Source organism: Micropterus dolomieu, linkage group LG12 (genome assembly GCF_021292245.1).
Source record: "Micropterus dolomieu isolate WLL.071019.BEF.003 ecotype Adirondacks linkage group LG12, ASM2129224v1, whole genome shotgun sequence".
Lineage (NCBI taxonomy): Eukaryota > Metazoa > Chordata > Actinopteri > Centrarchiformes > Centrarchidae > Micropterus > Micropterus dolomieu.
The window spans coordinates 34,342,290-34,361,489 of NC_060161.1; the positions used below are offsets into that span (position 1 = coordinate 34,342,290).

The window sequence follows — 19,200 nt, forward strand, 5'->3', positions numbered from 1 at the left end:
TCGTATGTTCCAGCGTCGTTGCTGCTCACGTTCTTCAGAATTAAAGACACGTCTCCGTCCTTCAGCTCTCTGTCCACCAGCTGCACCCGGTCCTTAAAGGATGGATGCTGGTGGGTTGGAAGTGAGCGTCGACCTCTGTAAAAGAGGACGTACTCTGGCTCCAGGTCAGGTCTGGTCCACTCTACAGCTCTGATGGAGGCTTCACCAGCCTGACATGGCAGAATGACATCATCTCCAGGTTTCACTCGTACCACATCTAAAAACAATAAAAAAATCCAGAGAGAAAAAGTAATTACATTTCAAAAGGACTCCACAGGACGATACAGTGAGAACATCTTTGTTTAAACAGAAGGCCTCTTCACACCTGAGATCATGGGAACATTCAATAATTAGTCACAACTGTGGAGACGTATTTTAGTCACACACTGTTTATGGGGGGCGGAGGGGTCAGGTTCCCCCCTATCTGAGGGATGTCCCCCGCTTAAAGACCATCAAATATAATGTATACTTAGAATAATTGTTGATTTTGAGTCCCCCCGCTCTTGCCTCACAGTGGTTTGGTCCACTGCCTGCTTCCCCTCACAGGAGTCCGGTGGCAGAAAACCAGTTCAAATCTTTCAGTAGTTGCGGAGCTCCAGTGATGTTAAGCAGGCTGCAGGGCTGTTTTATGCACTTTTTCTTTAATACAGATGATGCTGAGTCATTAATAAATTAATCATGACAAAAAGTTATGATAACCGATTATTTTTCCATGATCCCACTCTGTTGTTATAACATTACCGAGCTTATTTGGTAGCTTGTTTAACAGCTTATTGGAGTGGAACTCATCTTCTACAGCTAGAGATGTGCAGATTGATCAGCTGGGGACTGAAATAGACCATTTATTGTCACTTACTCTGCTCTGATCAGTGAGCGTGGCCAAGCAGTGTCAAATATCCAATTTTCTGCCGGTGACATTGAACGTCACAAACACGCTGCGCCGTGTTTCACGTGTGCACAGACAGTAAGCTCATGTTAGCCACACACAGGCTGAAACATGTCTTAAGTGTGTGGAAGTTATTCACGAGTGTAATATTATATAGTATATTAGTGCTGGGCAACAATTAAAGTTTTTAATCGCGATTAATCACATGATTGTCTTGCGATTCATCGCATTGTTTAATCGCATTGAATAAGGAATTCTAAATTGGTGCATTGCACACTTGATTTAAATGTACCGCTATATACACAGAAGTGCAATAACATGTAGTTAAATATTTCTTGTAAATCTCAACTTAAACATTAATGTATCAAATCAAATATTAAACCATCAGAGTCCAGCTTTCTTGGGATTTTTTCTGAGCAGGTATCAGCAGAAACATTTTGCTTTTATCAGGGAGCATCAGAAACTGTCTACGTTCAGTAGCAAGTGTCCCTGTTACAGTGAGGTGAAGTGGAAAATAAATAATAATAATTTGGCGCCGTTAATTAATGAGTTAACGCACTAATGTGCCCAGCCCCAATAAATATATATACACACACACACACACACACACACACACACACACACCTAGGAACTTAAGTCATATTTAAACAACTATTGCTTTGTGTTGTTGGAAAAATAGTAACAAGACTTCTCTCTGTGTAATGCTCTGCTGTGTTTATATTGTAGGCAGTGTGGCCCGTCCTCTGCAGGCAACTCTAAACTTGGCACCGGGTCAACTCAGTTTAAGCTCGATTCTTTCAAGATTCGATTATAATGGAACAAATTGGTACTATGAGTCTACTTGCTTCATTATCAAGGAAAATCCACAAAATACTAGGGCTGGCCCGAGTGCGTCTGTGAGAGAGAGCGCTCCGTTTATTTATTCTCACAGCTAGACTAAATAAGTGATTATTAGCAAAACTTTGTTTTTAACTTTGTTATGGCAGCTAGCAGGACTAAGAAAGGGAGGAGGTTAGATGAAAGAGGAATATTTATTGCAGGGTAAAAGGATTGTATATTGAGCAGGTGAAGAGCAGGCAGAGTGAAAATCGATGCGTGCTGAACTTGGTTGGTGGCTGCTGTACAGAGCAGGAGGAACCGTAACAGAGAGTCTGATCCAAGCAGGTTCAGAGCAGAATCCGGGAATAGTTCAACCGGGCGGAGGTCAAGACGGAGAGCCCACAGGATGAGCGGTGTTTCCGGTAGAGGAACTAAATCTAACACGTTATTATGCAAGATTCAACTTTTATTATAGCAACTAAATGCTCTTCTTCTACAATCGGCCTAATATAATTATCTAAATGTGTTCATTATGTTGTTGTCTGTTTGTTTCCAGCCTACAGTTTACTGATTCCTTTTAAAATGTAGGAAATTTCACTGTAATAAAATTAAGAAATTGTAAAATTAATGAACACCATAACTTCCACACTGCAGCTGTCATCACTCAGTTTAAAGTACTCCCACACAGCTGAGGGCTTCATTTCATCTTCCCTTTGATGTGAACTGGAACTGCTGTCGGCGGAGGTCCTGCACCCAAAAGAAAACCCTCAATCCAATCTTAAAATTGAAAATTTAATGTGTACCCGTCGGCCGAATATTCGGGTCCAGCCCTAAGAAATACTGACATTTTGAAATGTGTATTTCTCTACTTAAAACAGTAAACAATATTTATAACAACAACAACTAGTGAAACAGAACAGAACAAGGGGAGTGTGTTGCTCAACGGAGGAGGCGGCTAGAAGGAGCTAATATGGGCACACTGGCTCTGTACATCTGTCTAATGTCTATTCACAACCTGCAGAAGGAACTGTACATGAATGTATTAAATAAAATATTGAGTATAATGTTTAGTTAATAGTTTACTCTTAGCATACCAATAATATATTAAATACTAAATTATAATTTCATACAATAGTATACTATTTTACCACTAGTTGAATATTATGTCCAGTTACAGCTGTTTCATTTGTGGGTTTTTATTAAATCCTTGCGCAGAAAAACACTCTACATCGGTCTCTAATTTGTTAAGTCCTAACTTAGATAATAATGATATTTTTCAACAATTATTTAGGGCTGTCGCGTTAACCGCATAATTGAGATATCGCGCTATGGCAGGCACTGCAACAACCACAATGTTCATACTGTACACTTCAGGGCGTGTTAAATTAATAAATTAGTGCTTCAAAACTTCCACAACCGTAACGTGCTCTGTAACGGTTCAAGGACGGATCGCCATGGGCTGAAGGTAACCATATAGCTAATGTAATGTAAAACTGTTGATATTCTAAATCTATATAGTTGATTTCTCGCCTAAAAACTTCTCAGAAGTGTATTTAAAGTTCTGTTGTTGGCCTCTAAAGAATAAAACGGTTTGCATTAGGATCGAGCATATACGGAAGTCGAGATGAACGTCATCACGTTTTGTGCGCGGTGTTCAACTTCCGTCACATTTGTCTGCGGTCTGCAGCTGGATATACTTGCCGAAAGCAGCGGAATGACACGAGTCGATTTTCTGTCCATCGGCGATAAGTTTGTTTGTTTATAATGTTACTGACCAAAGTCACAATAGTTGAACTTACAAGACACAAGGCGGCTCACTCCGCCTGTTATTGTCAGGTTGAATGAGCAGGCGGAGGCTGTAGCATTTTTAAGTGCGTAGTTATTAGCTCAGGCTGTGACAAGCTAGTCAGCAGCTACAAGTCAGAATAAAGTCAGTTAAAACAAACTCGGAGGGATCGTTAACACGTTTCTGCGCTGGAAGCCACGGCAGAGTAATTTTAGAGATCAGGTGATTCATTGCGTTTTCTGTTGGGACTGACTGTAACGTTAGCTAACTAGGCTAATGTAAGCTAACTAGGCCGATGTACACACTAAGAACAAACTAAGACAGATGCTGGTCCACCCCAAAGACCGCACACCCAAACACAAGAAAAGCTATCTAGTGTATGCGGTCCAATGCAGTGAGGAATGCACAGACCTGTATATTGGGGAGACTAAACAACCACTACACAAACGCATGGCTCAACACAGAAGGGCCAACTCCTCAGGTCAAGACTCTGCAGTCTACTTACATCTGAAGGACAGAGGACACTCGTTCGAGGACGTTTAACGACTGTCGTCAGTAGTAACGAACCAGCGGTATCGATGACCCGGGATAACGACCCCACTGAGGTTAAATAGCTGAGTTTCCCTGCCAGGGAACATGGCAGGGAAGATGAGGGACAAAACGTCTTCCAGTAGCTTCAACCAAGTCCAGTTGCCCTTGATTTTAACCTTCGTTGGATAGTAAGCTAACTAGGCTAACGGTAGCTTTTCAGTCGATTAAACACTTAGGACATTATATTATAACACTGGTCAAAAGTCTTTAAAAACCGTGTCTTTACCTGAAGATCCTGGAGACATACGGGCCAACAGGAACACGAACAGACAAACCATCTCGCTTTTATATTCAACTTTCGTCGATTTCACATCTTTTAACGTTAGCTTCATCAGCTCCGCGTCAAGGTCTCGAATATTTTACGACTATTGAAATATAACTTAATCTTCTTTAATGGCAACTTGCAACCAGATGGACCATCTCTTTGATGACGGTGGCTGTTCCGCCGATTTGACAGCTGGTCCCTTAAAGCATAGACTGTATATTAAAAAGCCTTGAAACTCCCTCCATCTATTTAACTGCGGTTACAGGTGGGCGTTCTTTACCAAACAGAGAATGGGGATGTGGTTAATAGTCGGACATAACCATTACCGCCTTACCATGTTATTTGTTTTATTCACACACTTACTGTTTTATGTATTTATTTTATTTTTAATATATTTGTATTTTATTTTAACACACACGCTTACTGTTTTATTTATTTATTTTATTTTTAATATAATATTATAATTTGTGTAGACAATATTTGTCAAATATGGTTTTTAAGGTAGCCTGTCACTGTAGAGAAAATTCAGTTCTTGAATAAAAAACCTCGACATTGAAAATAATGCAGTTTCAAATTTCATGTTTTCCAATTTATTGATCGTTCAGCCTGCGTAACTGAACACCAACCACTGATGTTTAAAGATTAATTAGACAGAATACACGCAAGAACTTTGACACAAAGTCATACCTACATTCACTATGGAATATCTCTACACCTTCATTTGAGTTTGGTACCTCCTGTTTTAAGTAAAAATGCAACATGAGAAATAACTGCTTTTCTCTTTTGTAACCGTTTGGTTTGTTTTTATTCTGTATAAATGTGTTTTTGTTAGAGTACTCACCTAAAGAGAGTCTCTCTCTGTCTCTCAGTTCAATTCAATTTTTCTTTATTACCATGAATGTCAAAGAACAATATTGCCAAAGCTTAAAAGATAACACAAAAGAACAATTAATTTCATGCAGTTTATTAAATAAATAATAAAAATACAACAGTAAATGTGTGTTGTGAATTCAGTTCATACAGTTCATTGTGTGTGTGTGCACCATAGGTCAGTAGTATGTAGAAGTACATTATACAACAATATATTTATAAACAAAACCCTGTATCAAATGTGAAAAAACAAATAAACCCATGAAGAAACTGAATCGGGGTAAATTTGGGAAATGTGTACGAAGTGTTTTTGTCATAGTGTTTTTCTCTCAATGTTTTATATTCAGGGCACGAGGTTAGAAAGTGCAGCTCTGTCTCTTCCCGTCCCCTGTCACACTGGGAGCAGAGTCTCTCCTCTTGTGGTAGCCAGCTCTGTCTGTGGTGACCCTTTTCTATGGCCAGGCTGTGTTCACTCAGTCTGTATGTTGTCAACATGTTCTTAGTTTAGGACATTTTATTGTGCTCAGGTAATTTGCTAGTGTGAATTCTCTTTTTAGGGTCAGATAACATTGTAATTTACTTTGTGTTTTGGTCGTTTCATTCCAGTATTCAATATATTTTTCTTTTTGCTTGTTGATAATTTGGTTCGGTCTGCTTGAGTTGGTGTTGCTGACCTGAGGCTGTTGGGGACTTGTTACTGCAGAGAGCCTCAGGACCAGCTGGCTGAGGGGACTCTTCTCTGGTTTCAGCTCCTGGTATGTTAGGGCTTTGTGATGATATGTCTCTCTGCACAGGTTATTTGGTGTTTTTCTCTGCACCTGCAGGATGCTCTTACAGAACTCGGTATGGAAAGATTCAGATCGTTTTGTCCCATTTGTCAAATTCATTATTTCGTTTTGGCCCCCACATTTCGCTGCCATATAGAATTATTGGTTCTAGTAAAAATTGGAAAGTTTTAAGCCAGATTTCAACTGGAATTTGGAATTCACTGTTTCTTTTTTATTGCATAGAAAGCTCTCCTTGCTTTGTCCCTCAGATCTTTCACAGCCATGTTGAGGTTTCCTGTGTATGTAATGTTGAGGCCAAGGTAAGTGAAGTTTTTTGTATGTTTAGTGGTGTCTAACTATAAATTGTGTGTGTTAACCTGATTTCTGGATTGTTTCTGAGAGATCATTATTTTAGTGTTTACTGTCAGGGCCCAGGTCTGACAGGCCCCATCCACACTACTGAATGTTCGTTTTAAAAGGGAGACCAATTGCTACGTTTGCACCTCCTGTCCAGACTGAAATGGCAAAAACGAAGACCTAAAAAATTGAAGTTTGAAAACACTGCTGACCCCGTTTTTCGTTTCAAAACTCTCAGAATTATTATGGGGAAATGGTTCAGTTAGAAATAAATTAGTTAAATCATGTATATTTTGATTTTCCAGTGCCTTTTGGTACGCCCCCATGTTGTCTGGGGTCCATCTGTAGGAGTATGTGCTGTTAAACAGTTCACAGGCACTGGGGGCTCCAGAGTTAGACTGCACCCTTTTCAGATATAGTGATTTTGCTGTGGTCTGAGAGGGGTGTGAGGGGGCTGACTGTGAAAGCTCTGAGAGACATTGGATCTAGATCTGTAATGAAATAATCTACCGTACTGCTGCCAAGAGCTGAGCTGTAAGTGTAGCGACCCAGAGATTCCCCTTGTAGCCTGCCGTTGACTATGTACAGACTCAGCGTACGGCAGAGCTGTAAAAGCTGCATACCACTTGTATTCAGGTAGGGCGAAGCAGGTGCTTCCAGTTAAGTGTTTGTCTCCCTGGGTGTTCATAGTCTCAGCTCTTTCCCCTGTTCGTGCAAGAAAAAAAAGCTAGAAAAAATATCTGGGTAGTATTAGGGGGATTCTGAAGAAGGTATGTAGATGGCACACATGTAGACATGTTGCACAGCACAAATTCTCTTTTTGTTAATTTTCAGCCATATATAAGATTCTTCTTTGTTAATAACTGTAATGGACTGTCTCAGTTATGCCTCCTGAATCTCTTCCTTGGGTGATTGTGGGATTTTTTTGTTGATGGAACAATAATAATAATAATAATAATAATAATAATAATCTCTTTCTCTCTCTCTGACTGTGTATCAATTATGGAAATAGTTGACAATTAATTTAAAAGTTGACAACTAAATCGATTATTCAATCAGTTGCAGCTCTAGAACTTATCCATTAATCGCTTCTCAAGTGAAGTATTAGGAATATATAATAAATATCACGCAGGCTTCTTGGACTACAAACCAGCAGACGTCGGAACACCAAATCTTTTTTCTGCACAAACACATTTCATGAGGCTTTATCCGCCCACCTCTAGCTGCTGAACGACCAACAACAAATACTGTACCCATAATTGCTTGTGTCATTTTCCCACACAGCAGACTGTCCCGTCTCAGTGCAGCGATTTCATTGTTCTTCTCCCATCGTTCCTGTTCAGGCGGGTGGCTTTCAGACGTCACGGGGCTTCAGTCCACTACTGAGGTGTTTTACCAATGTGCTTCAGAACGGCCAGCCTCCACAGGTTTGTCAGGTTGAGTCTCTCAGTCTGTAAGAGGATTGATCACCCTGAAACCAAAGCAGGACGATGGGCGAGAGATGAAGACAACAAGCATGAGAGAGAGAGAATCAAAGTTACATCACGTGAATGAGAACAAAACAGGACAGCAGGACAGGTGAATAAAATGTGTGAGACTAAACAGAGTTTGTTCAGCTCTGTCACGATTCTTTCTACCAACATCCTCTCCAGAGGGTCTCAGCCCGTCAGAGGCCAGTCAGAAAACTGAACTTTTTTAATGTTGATAACAAAATTCTTACTTTACAAATCTTTTATTGAGAGTATCCTGTGTTACTGTATTGCATGTTGCAATCCTGGGGGATCAGCTGGTTGACCTGTATTCCCTAGATTTAATGGGGTATATTATTGTTAGGTTTATTTAAAATAATAAATTAATATGAAATAATACAAATAAAATTGTCAAGTATTTTGTGACGAATAAATAACTGAACAATCTAGTATACAGGCCACAGCTAAACTGCTTGACATTGTGTCAAACAATAACAAAATAAATCTAGTGAAAAACAGAAAGGAGGCCCTTTTTCCTGAGAGAGAGTTTACCGGCCCTGCTTCGGTCTCATCTGTTGCAGCATGTTGGCTGTTATCCTCCTCTTCTTCACTCTCTTCCTCAGCTACAGCTCTCCCTTCTTGGCCCTCTCAATTATTTCTGTGCATATAATCACTCACCTATACAACGAGCTGTCAGTTTTGCAGGAGGAGGGCGGTCCTCTTCTCCAACAGCCAATAAGATGCGATCCTGCTGGCGTAGATCACATAAGACCAGGACAAGACCACGACAGCCAGCAACACCTGTATTTGACAATACATCTATGCATGTGAACCAAAGCCTCTTACTGTTACAATAAGTAGTGTAAAATTAATACTGAGACAGTAAAGATATGCAGCTCAGAGGAGGTTAAAAGTCTCAGGATTGTTTACAACTCTCCCCATCTAAATGTTAAATTTGATATAACTGTTAACACCAACACGTAACCACTCCCTCACTAACTAACATCGCTCATCACCCAACGTTACTAAGACAAATTAATAAATCTATTTAAGTACTCCACTGTTTGGTTTGATTGTAAAAACTGTGCTAGCTGGTGGCTAACGGCTAGCGGCTAATTAGCATAACCGGGAACCTTTTCAGAAACTGAGAACAAGTTTAACTGAAAGCAGCTGAATGTACCACAGAGTAGGTCCTGTCCAGAGCCCGTCTGCTGAAGGTCGCCATCCTCTTGTTTAAGCCAGATTCAACCCGCTGAAGTCACAGTTCAGTTTGTTTGTTTTGTTTTGTTTTGTTTTGTTTAGCTCCTTCTGTCCTCCTCCTCATTACGGCGGTTGGTTTCACCGTTTAAAGCGCAGCACCGCCATCTTGTGCTTCGGAGAGTTGCAACCACATATTAAATTATACCCATTGTATTAATAAAATCAAATAAAAGTATACTTTATTATGTTTCTCTGTTTCACAATGAGCGATTAAAAGTGAAACAAACTCTGTGATCTCCTGGAGGGTTCCTGGCCGGACCATCAGGGGGCAGCACTAAAAAAAACCCGGTCCTTTCTCTGTGGAGAGTGAGAGATGTGATGTCTCACTCCGCATTATTTCAGGAAACACAACACAGCGGGGTCAGTTCAGGTCGAGATGCGATGCTGGGACACGAAGGATTCAGACTCTTTACTTCTACAAATACCACTGTAAAAAGAAGTAAAAGTCGTGCATTGAAAATGTTACTTAAGTATGTAAGTACAATATGTACTTTTCAATTCAATCCAGTTAAATTTTATTTCTACCAAACATTATCTTTTCATGTAGAGCAGGTCTAGACTGTACTCTTTGTAACATTATTTACACAAACCCAACAATTCCCACATAAAGTAGTAAAAGTACTTAATGCAAACAACTGTCCACTGTTACTATTTTACTATTATACATTAGAGGTCTAAGCTGAAGTGGAGTTCATTTTGAACTATGTTGTATCGGGGAAAAACTCAAACTTTAAACAAATTTGACATCCAAAGAAGTCAGTTGTTCATACAAAGTGTTTGTGTTTCCTTGTGGTTTAATAGCATCTGTGAACAAATAACCAATACATCATGGTTCCTGCAGCCTTTGGTTAACAGTCCCTCTTAGGTGTGTGTGGGTCTAATACTACTACTACTGCTGCTACTACTACTACTTACTGTACATATCCACACTCCATTATATTTAGATTTTAGATTTAGATTTTTCATATTTGTATATTTTGTTGTATTTTCTATCTATTCCTTGATGTGGAGAGTGAATAATTGTGACAAAGGGATTTCCACTCAGGATCAATATAGTATTTCTGATTCTAAACCTGAGGTGTATATAGTGCTGCCCAGCTCTTAAAAAAATTAACTAAATAAACTAAACAAATAAACAGTAAAAAAGAAATCAAATACTAAAAGCAAATTCCTTCTTGATTAAAATGTTATTTATTTAAAATGTTAAAATCCTGTAGTGTTGTTGTTCTATAATTATCTAGAAATATATGGAATGAATGAAAGATGATAACAAAAATACTTGTTTTGACGCACTAAGTACAAACAATGAAAAACTAAAATTAGGAAATACTTCAGTCAAAATCGTCCTTATCGACGATCTTTGGCTTAACAAAAAACCCGGATGTTCCCCATCATCCACCGCGGTACATATTTTTCCTTCCAGCTGTGTGTAGCGACGGTTCGGACGACAACACCCGACACTAATGTCCCCGTTTCTAACGGGACTTTCGGTCTAAGTGGATCCAAGCAGCGGAGCCCGGTGGACCGACAACCTCTCTGACGGCGGATGCCGCTCACGGGGCGGAATTCTGCCCGGAGGAGGAGAAAAACCACGGATGAGACGGAGCGACCCGGGGAGTCCGCTTCTGCTCAGGTACGGAAAGCTAACCGTGTTAGCATGCTAACAGAGTGACAGAAAGCCCTCCAGGTGTCATCGGGCTGCTTTATCTGCCGCATCACAGCGAGCTGGGGATTTAAGGTGTTGGATCAAATACCGAGACTGAAGGCGAGCAGAGGAGACAACATTTGAGGCTGGTCGGCTCGCTGAATGCTAGCAGAGCTCACCGTCTGTGTAACTCAGTGTTAGCATGCTAGTCTGCTAACAGCTAGTGGTGTCTGTGCTGTGGTGTCAGTCCCTCCTGCGGGTTTTATTGTGAAGAGCCAAAGATGAAATTCAAAGTTGGAAACTAAGGTATAAATCTGGAGAATGTGAATTAGCTTAGCCCTCTGTTAGCTTGTTTTTCTGCTCTAGCTTCAATGAAATGCGGTCAGGTTCACAAACCTGCCCGGTGGCCAGACGCGAGGCTTCAGTAGAGTTTATTATGGTATTTACAAAATAACTTGTTCACATTTTTAAGGTTTGAAGGGCTCACTGCTGCTAAAGAGAAACCGTCAGGACAGATTCAGCTGCTTCTTTGTTGGGGAGAAACATGGTCGTGGTTTGTTTTAAATGTTTCTTTTAGATGAACGCACCACATGGTTGCACATTGATATGAATTTACTTTATATTATGGAGCAGAAAGTGCTGCTGTCTGCTGACGGGTCACAAACAACAAGTTACTTATTACTGGGTATTTAAAGTAACTAGTTGTTACTATAATACTTTCAGATTTGCATAGGAGCAGCAAAGAGTATGCTTTTTTTTTATCAAACAATGTTTCTTCACGCCACTGGCTGAAATAAGAAATAAAGCGAGTCACTCCCAACATTTTAACTAATGTTTTTCTGCACATTCATTCATAAGAGCAGCGTTCAGTGTTTTTACACAACGTAAACGCCACTCTCTCCCGACGAGTGCATGCATCACTGGCCGTAGTGGCCGGAGTTTCTTTCTACAAGTTTCACGTTGCTGTGCTGCTTCAGCAGATGCTTCAATAAATTAGATGTAGAAATGTTCGCGGTTGAAAGCTTTTTGCTGGTCGCACAGACTGTACAATGGACGATAATGTTCTTTGCACCTTAGACTGTGACACAATAATGACAATACAACTGTCTCCCTTATTCTCCATTCTTCCTTTAGTGTTTAGGCTAGCAGCCGACTTTGACAACATAAGGTCCGGTGTCTTAAACTGCTAATCCGTTACAGTTACTGGGGAAGGTAATAATGTTACAGTAACGCCTTACTGCTCAACACTGGTCATAAACATCAGCTGAAATCCGAAATGGTCTGTCCTGTTTCCTGTGTATGTTCAGGTGATGGCGCCCACACGGATGAAACTGCGTGCGCGTCGGCGTGATAATGCTGGGGCTGCAGCAGGAGGCGATCAGCCGGAAGAAGAAGAGCAGAGGAGGCGACGAGAGAGCGGCGGCCGCAGCAGCCGGAGGAAGAACACCAACAACGCTTCGACCACAGCTGCTGCTGCCGCCTCCTCCTCGTCTCCTCCCTCCTCCTCCGCCCCCTCGGCACCAGCGAGGGCAGCGATAGCGGTGGCGGAGGAGGCGTCGCCTGACTCCAAGTGCCCGATATGTCTGGACCGCTTCAACAATCTGGCGTACCTGGACCGCTGCCTGCACCGCTTCTGCTTCCCCTGCATCCAGGAGTGGTCGCACAACAAGGCCGAGTGCCCGCTCTGCAAGCAGCCCTTCGCCTCCATCCTGCACTCAGTCCGCGCCGAGGACGACTTCAAGGAGTATACGCTGCGGCCGGCGCCAGCCAACAGCAGCGTCGCTGCCACGGTGGCGATGGTGGCGGCGATGGCTTCGGCCGCGAGGAGCGACCACCAGATGCGGCTGATGCTGAGGAGGCACAGAGTGGCAGACGGCGGAGAGACGACCACGAGGAGGCGGAGGAGGGAGAGGGGAGGAGTTGGAGGTAGGAGGGCGGGGGAGAGGACGGGGGTGTGGGAGTGGTACCTGGATTCCCCTCCTCTTGCTTTTCCTCCTCTTCCTCACCATCCTGCCGTCTCTCCCGTCGTTGCAGAGGACAGCGAGGAGGGAGAAGACCTGGAGGAGCAGAGGAGGAGGGGTGGGCCTGATCTGGCGGAGCGTGGGGTCATATTTGAGGGACTGACTGGACTCGGGGGGGCGGCGGCCCCCGCGGCCCCCAACGACCGGGCGTCTCGGCGGCTGATAACTCGCCTGGTTGCGAGGCAGCGGCTGCAGCGAGAAGGTGGAACTGTGCGGCGGCTGAGGGAGAGAGAGACGGTGGCCTTTCGCCGGGCCCTCTACCGGAGCGGCATACGGGTCCGCAGCGTGGCCGGGGTTGATAACCAGGGGCAGCAGCGTGACATCACAGCGGAGAGCTTCCGCCGGAACCCCACCTACCTGAATAGACTCCGCCCCTGGCTGCGGCGGGAGCTCACCGTATTGTATGGTGCGCATGGCTCGCTAGTCGACATCGTCCAGCGCATCATCATGGCAAGGCTGGCCCGCCACGGCCTGGAGGACACACCCACCATAGAAGAAGAGCTGCGGCCGTTCCTGTTGGCCCGCACCGACCACTTCCTGCATGAACTGGTCAGCTTCGCCCGTTCTCCGCTTAGCCTTGAAGACTACGACCTGCAGGTGGTGTACGAGCCGCCAGCCGCCGCCCTGGAGCTGGACGGGATGAGCAGCTCCAGCGACAGCAGCTCCGTCATCGCCATTTCAGAGGGCGAGGAAGAGGAGAGGCCGGCGGGAGGAAGATCAGAGACGAGGCTGCAGGGGTGGGCGGCGGACACTCATGATGAAGTCATCCAAACAGAAAACTGCCTCAGCCTGTCAGCCTGGGATGACGAGACGCCAGGCCCCTCCTACTCCACCGCCAAGCCTTCCTGTTTGCTCGCCGCTCAGGAGGCAGCCAATGAGGAGAGAGGAGAGAAGAGGGGGGAGGAGGGGGAGGAGGAGTGTCTGATTGTCGGATACAAGAAGCCGATAGCAGAGCGGACTCCTGAACTGGTGCAACTCTCCTCTGACACCGAGGAAGAGGAGGGGAAGAAGAAGAAGGAGGAGGAGCAGGAGAAGATGGCTGAAAAGCCTCCTCCCCTCCCCTCCACCACTCCTCCCCTGTCTTACCTACCCACAATCCCTCCCTCTACGTCAGGTGCCTACATAGATGAGCAGGGCAACAATGTGAATGAGAAAGATGGCGCGGCGGGCGGACACCGCTCGCGTGCGCACTCCTGGTCATGCAGCTCGGGGAGAAGCGGGAACTCGGTGTGCACGCTCAGCCCAGTGACGCCCAGAGAGAGCAAGCGGCAGCGGGAGAGAGAGAGCTGGAGGGACAGGAAGCAGTCTGGCAGCGAGGTGGCGAGGGAGAAGAAGAGGAGGAGGAAGAAGAGGAAGAGGGGGCGGGAGAAGAAGAGCGGCACCCTGTACAACCCAAATCGCTCCATTTATCCCGCCATGATGCGTCACCGCTCCCGCTCCTCCTCACCGTTTCACTCCAGCGTAGAGTCCGGCTCGCCGCTGCCGCCCAGCCCGGCCGACTCCAGCTGGGAGTACCACTGCTCTCAGGTTTCCCCTCTCACCTCCTCCGTCTCCTCCCCCTCACGCTCCTCCTCCTCTTCCTCCTCTCTCCTCTGTTCCTCCCCACAGGCGTCTTCACAGACGCCGCCAACTCCCTCGCTCTCCCCCAGCGATCGCAACAACGCTCACCACGGAGAAAAACCCGGCGGGAAGAGGAAGTACAAGAGCCGCCACCTGGACAGCGATGACAAAGACCCCACCTGGAGGCCCTGCAGCAGCCACCCCAGGGAGAGGAGGAGGGAGCCGGGGGACAAGGAGAGGAGGAGGAGGAGGGAGAGGGAAGGAGGGCGGAGAAGAGAGAGGCAGAGGAGGGACGCTCACAGGGAGGGCGGCGGGGACAGGTAAGAGCAGACACTTCATGTTCAGACAGTATTCCTCCATTTCTGTGCCTGAAATCGCCAAAATTCTTTGTTTCTTAACATTAAATCAACAAATTTGATCAGTTACTCGTTTTATGAATCAAACTTCCTCTGGTTGATGCTTTTCTCCGTATGGTCAGTACAGCTGCCATTAAACCAGGATTTATGATGATTGATAAAATCATCATAAATCCAATTAGTCACTATGACCATGAAATAATTAATTGCTCATGAAGCTGTTTGGCTGGAAGTCATTATCACACGTGTGTTGTAAAATCCAGACGGCGGCTTGATGTACACATAGTCTCACCGCACTGATCTGTGGTGAACATGGCGTTGAGGGGCGGAAATGTCCTTGTTTCTTATCTGTCCTCCAGCAGCAGCAAGAGGTGCCGAGAAGACCGGAGTCCCAGCGTGGAGATCATCTATGAGGGCACCTTCATCTCTAACGAGACGCAATCCCCCGCCCGCAAACGCCGCAGGAAACGACACCGCAAGGCACAACAGAGCAGGTACGGCATGTCCACGGTCATATGGCTGTAAAAGATAAACATGATGGCAGGAATTGCCAATAAGCTGATTTATTTGTTCCCAGTGGGAAAATCATTAATATCTGCAGCTGACACTAGGTTAGGTTTTATAGGTCGGATTAAAACATTAAAAAAAACTTCTATATCATGCAAAAATACCAATTCCAATGTGAAGATTTTACAATTTTATATCACTTTAAACTGAAAAAAATTTGAAAAACATCCTGAATGTGACAGCTTTAGATCTGGTAGCACATGATGAGCATTTTTTGATATTTTGGATGTTTTAGACAAGGTGCCTAATCGATTAATAAAAAAAACGTGACCCCGAAGCTGCGATCGAAGGAGCCTGATTCTACTGCCAGTAACACAGTCAAATCTAATTAATGATACAATCAGATTAAGAAAACCTTTATTTTATAGTATAAAATATTAATCTCTACTTAAAATAAGAGGTAACAAGCATTTTATTGACTCTGAATCAAATTCCGAAACCTGCTTATTTAGTCTTTTCATAAACACAAAAATAACCATCATCAAGACCTCTGTTGAAAAAATAAGGCTACATAATTTTGTTCTGAACTTTGGAGAATTAAGCTTTCCCTGGTTGGTATTAAACTTTGTTAAACCACTGTCTCTCTCTCAGTTCTCCGGTCATCATTACCCTCGACAGCGACAGCAGCCGCGACGTCGGGAACAACAAACATGGCGGCGGCAGCAGCAGCAGCAGCCCACTCAGCAGCCAGCAGACCGTCGATTTCTCAGACCTTCCTCCTCTCCCATTGGTGCATTCTTCCGGTGTGGGCGGAGCCTTGAATGCAGAAATTGGCGAGCTTCCTGTTGACATCCTGGACCGAGCATCTGACGGGTCAGAGACCGAGCCGGCCGGCCGACTTGAGGCCACAGGCCCCATCGCCATTGACAACAGCGACAACAGTGAACATGATGTGGACGTGGAAAACATTGAAGAGAGCGGCTCACTGCTGCGATTGGATGGTGATAAAGGACCAATGAGAGAGGCTGATCCAAAGGCAACTACTGCTGTTAGTCAGAGGGAAGCGAGGACTGTGGGCTGTGGCTTTCAGCCAACAGGAGAGAGCGATGCTGCCCCCATGTCAACAGATCTGGTTCGCAAAAGAGCCTCTGAGGTCTTGACTTCCGACAGCTGTCTGCTAGCAACCATTCTTAATGACCTGAAGGAAATCGGCGCACCTAAATGTGACCCTTCTTTGAACCTTCAGCCCAGTTGCTCATCTGACAGCAGGAAAAAGCGTCTTATGGATCAGTGTCAGGTCAGTCGAGCTCGTTCAAACCAGGACGGCTGGTTGACTGAGACAACACATCCCAACCCGAGTTTGCCTGAGGAGCGACAGTCTAACAACATCGGGGATAAAAATCAGGGCTTTGAGTTTGCACCATTTCGCACCTCCATCCCCCCGCTACCTCCTCTTGAGAGGCTAAAGGAGTGCAGGTTCAGAGAGGAGGGCAAGGACATCCCTCCACTCCTGAAACAGGCCATCCCTGTTGGATCGCACAACAGAAACGTGCCACCACCATTAAAACACAAAGATGCTGGGAGTCCACATGTGTCTCCCATCTCTCCCATTGACCTGCACTCACCTCAAGCCTCTGTTGACCCTGACCCAGTTGTTTTAAATTCTCATGCAGACCTCAATTTAAATGCCACCATCTCCCCCACTGACTCTTGTTTGGGTTCTGATCTGCCCAAAGATAACGAGACCATCCCTCCCATTTCATCGCTGAAGAGAAATTTCACGAGTGCTTTGGCACTGAGAGAAGAGCTGGCCTCTAGTAGTGGCATTCCAGCTGTTGAAATGCATTCCTCCTGTCACTTAGCACCCACTGACTTCCATTCAGCTGCTCCTTCTAAAGGTGAAGCATTGACCACTGGCATCAATTCCATGAGTCAGAAACCTCCCATTGATTTCCATTCTTTATCTTGGTCTGAAAATAGTTCCACAAGTGCTGATTGCTTACCACATCGGGACTTCAATTCTATTCGTTCTTCAAAGTTACATTCTGGCTGTGATAGCTCAAAGGAAATATCTTCTGGTCCTACACTGCATCCTGTGAATTCTTCATCTCCCATTGATTTACATTCAGCCAAGACTGGCTGTTCCAGAGACAAGCCAGCGAACACTGACTCTACATCTAGAGGTTGCAGGAATAAGACTCAAAGCCCAATTTTCTGGCGGGTAGCACCCATTGACCTCCATCCTTCCAGCAGTGCTTCTGCTGATGGCACACAGGCAGGTAGTGACGTTTTCTCAGGAGCTAACTGTAACGACACATCACCTCTTGTTTTTGCTTCATCTATTGATTCTAGGACTCAGAATCCCTCCTCACCCATTGACCTCCACTTTTCCGGTAAGAGAGAGAACCTGTCAGAAAGGCTTTCACCCTCTAGAGTTAGCGCAGTGCCAACAACAGCTCTCAGCGGCAGGTTGTCACCCATTGACATGCATCCTAGAAGTCCCAAATCTACCGTTGACATCCACTCTTCCAGTGCAGCTTCAGAAGGACTGACAAACAACAAGGCATTGCCAAGAGTCAATAATGAGGAAAGACTGCCTCATGGTTACCTGCCACCCACTGATTTGTATTGTAAAAGTCCTGTGCCGCCCGCTAACGTACATTCTTCTACCTTTGTCAGCACTATGATTGACCAACACTTGAACCACACAGCCTTATCCTCCTCTACCTTCCAAACGTCACACAGAAAGGGCAATTCTCTGTGTGAACATACAGTTGAATCCCACTCAAAACTTACCCACCACACTGACTCTGATTCAGAACCTGACAACCACTTTGATCCCACTTCCAACTCACTGTTCCACATTGACACCTATTCAAAACGCAATCTCTCTGTTGACACTCGACGTGAATCTCAGCCCGTTGACTCTAATTCGAAAAACTCGTTGCTGGGAGCTGAAAGTCTCTCAGACAATCACATTACGCCTTGCACCCAGTCTAATGAGAACCAGTGGAACTCAAACTCCCCCATAGACGCCCATTCAGACTCTCAGTCGCCCATAGACGAACGGTCAACCAGCAGCGTCTGGAATACACACACACATGCCTGAAATGAAAGAGATTTTGAAGACTTCATGAAGAAAATATTAAGACAAGACTGCTGTTTTTTTTTTACCTGTTACTATTTTTGTTTAATTGTGTATTAGACAAATTGTGTTGATTTAAAATGTAACCTCTTTCTTCCCTTTTCATCCCTGTGGCCAAGTTCTAATGCTGTTTGAAGCTGTGTCTATATGTAAGGAATATAATTGAAATAATCATTTTCAAATGTGACTTTTGGTAGTTTTTTTTTTTTTTTTTTTCCTGGAGCTGGGGTAATGAGAACATTTGGACGAATCAATATATTGGGTCACAAGTACTAGCATATAATTTATATTTTAGAATTTTATATTATAATTTTAATTGGCACATCATCTGTCATTTCTGATGGAACAGAGGGGAACAATAAAGCAAAGCATTAAGTTGATAAAATTAGGTTTGAAACAGTGATTTGATTGTTTAAATGGGATTTTCAAGTAGGGAATTTTACTTAGGGGATGATAAATGAAATGCAAAATGATTTTGTTAGTTTCATGGTCATAATGATAAATATTAATTAACTGATGAGTGGTCCCAGCCTAAGTTGATGAAAAGTGTTAAAGTCCACCCGCTCCAGCTGGCAGAAACATTAAAGGACTGTTCCAGAGCGATACCTTCCTCTATTTTTTAACAGCTTTCTCAGATAACTCTCAGCCAATCAAATGTACTCTACAAATGTAGCTTTAGTCAGAAATAAAAATGCAAATTAAAGTAAAAGCGATAAAAAATATTCTAATTTGAGCTAAACCTTTGTTCTGAAAAAACAACAAGGATATGGGAGAAATGTCAATGTCACCACTATCTGATGATCACTGCAAAATATGCTTCAAAATTCAGATTCAACTATAGTTTAGTCCCTGTCTGG

The 19,200-nt window shown here is 44.1% G+C and overlaps 2 protein-coding genes and 1 long non-coding RNA gene across 4 annotated transcripts in view; 1 reads left to right on the forward strand and 2 right to left on the reverse strand.

Moving 5' to 3' along the window:
* The window catches only part of LOC123980930 (butyrophilin-like protein 9), a 13,216-nt gene extending 8,586 nt beyond the window's left edge, over nucleotides 1-4,630 (reverse strand). The window contains exons 1-2 of the mRNA XM_046065548.1: nucleotides 4,348-4,630; nucleotides 7-256 (exon numbers count right to left, since the gene is read on the reverse strand). Coding sequence (XP_045921504.1) covers nucleotides 7-256; nucleotides 4,348-4,453 — 356 coding nt within the window. The 5' untranslated portion in view covers nucleotides 4,454-4,630. The remainder of the gene's footprint in view (nucleotides 1-6; nucleotides 257-4,347) is intronic.
* A 1,350-nt stretch (nucleotides 4,631-5,980) lies between these two features.
* Nucleotides 5,981-9,386, reverse strand: LOC123980947. The gene is made up of 3 exons (XR_006827601.1): nucleotides 9,030-9,386; nucleotides 8,528-8,650; nucleotides 5,981-7,851 (listed from the first exon to the last, which is right to left on the reverse strand). It is a non-coding gene; the product is annotated as an uncharacterized LOC123980947 (long non-coding RNA).
* A 1,141-nt stretch (nucleotides 9,387-10,527) lies between these two features.
* LOC123980883 lies at nucleotides 10,528-18,946 on the forward strand. Of its 2 annotated transcripts, none has more exons than XM_046065444.1 (4): nucleotides 10,528-10,742; nucleotides 12,062-14,655; nucleotides 15,051-15,185; nucleotides 15,850-18,946. In XM_046065444.1, exons 1-4 carry the CDS (start codon nucleotides 10,656-10,658, stop codon nucleotides 18,305-18,307), a joined length of 5,274 nt encoding a protein of 1,757 aa, XP_045921400.1. In that variant the 5' UTR covers nucleotides 10,528-10,655; the 3' UTR covers nucleotides 18,308-18,946. The 2 variants fall into 2 exon arrangements, with proteins under 2 accessions (XP_045921400.1, XP_045921401.1); XM_046065445.1 differs by lacking the exon at nucleotides 10,528-10,742 and adding an exon at nucleotides 11,945-11,966.
* Nucleotides 18,947-19,200: the final 254 nt, after the last annotated feature.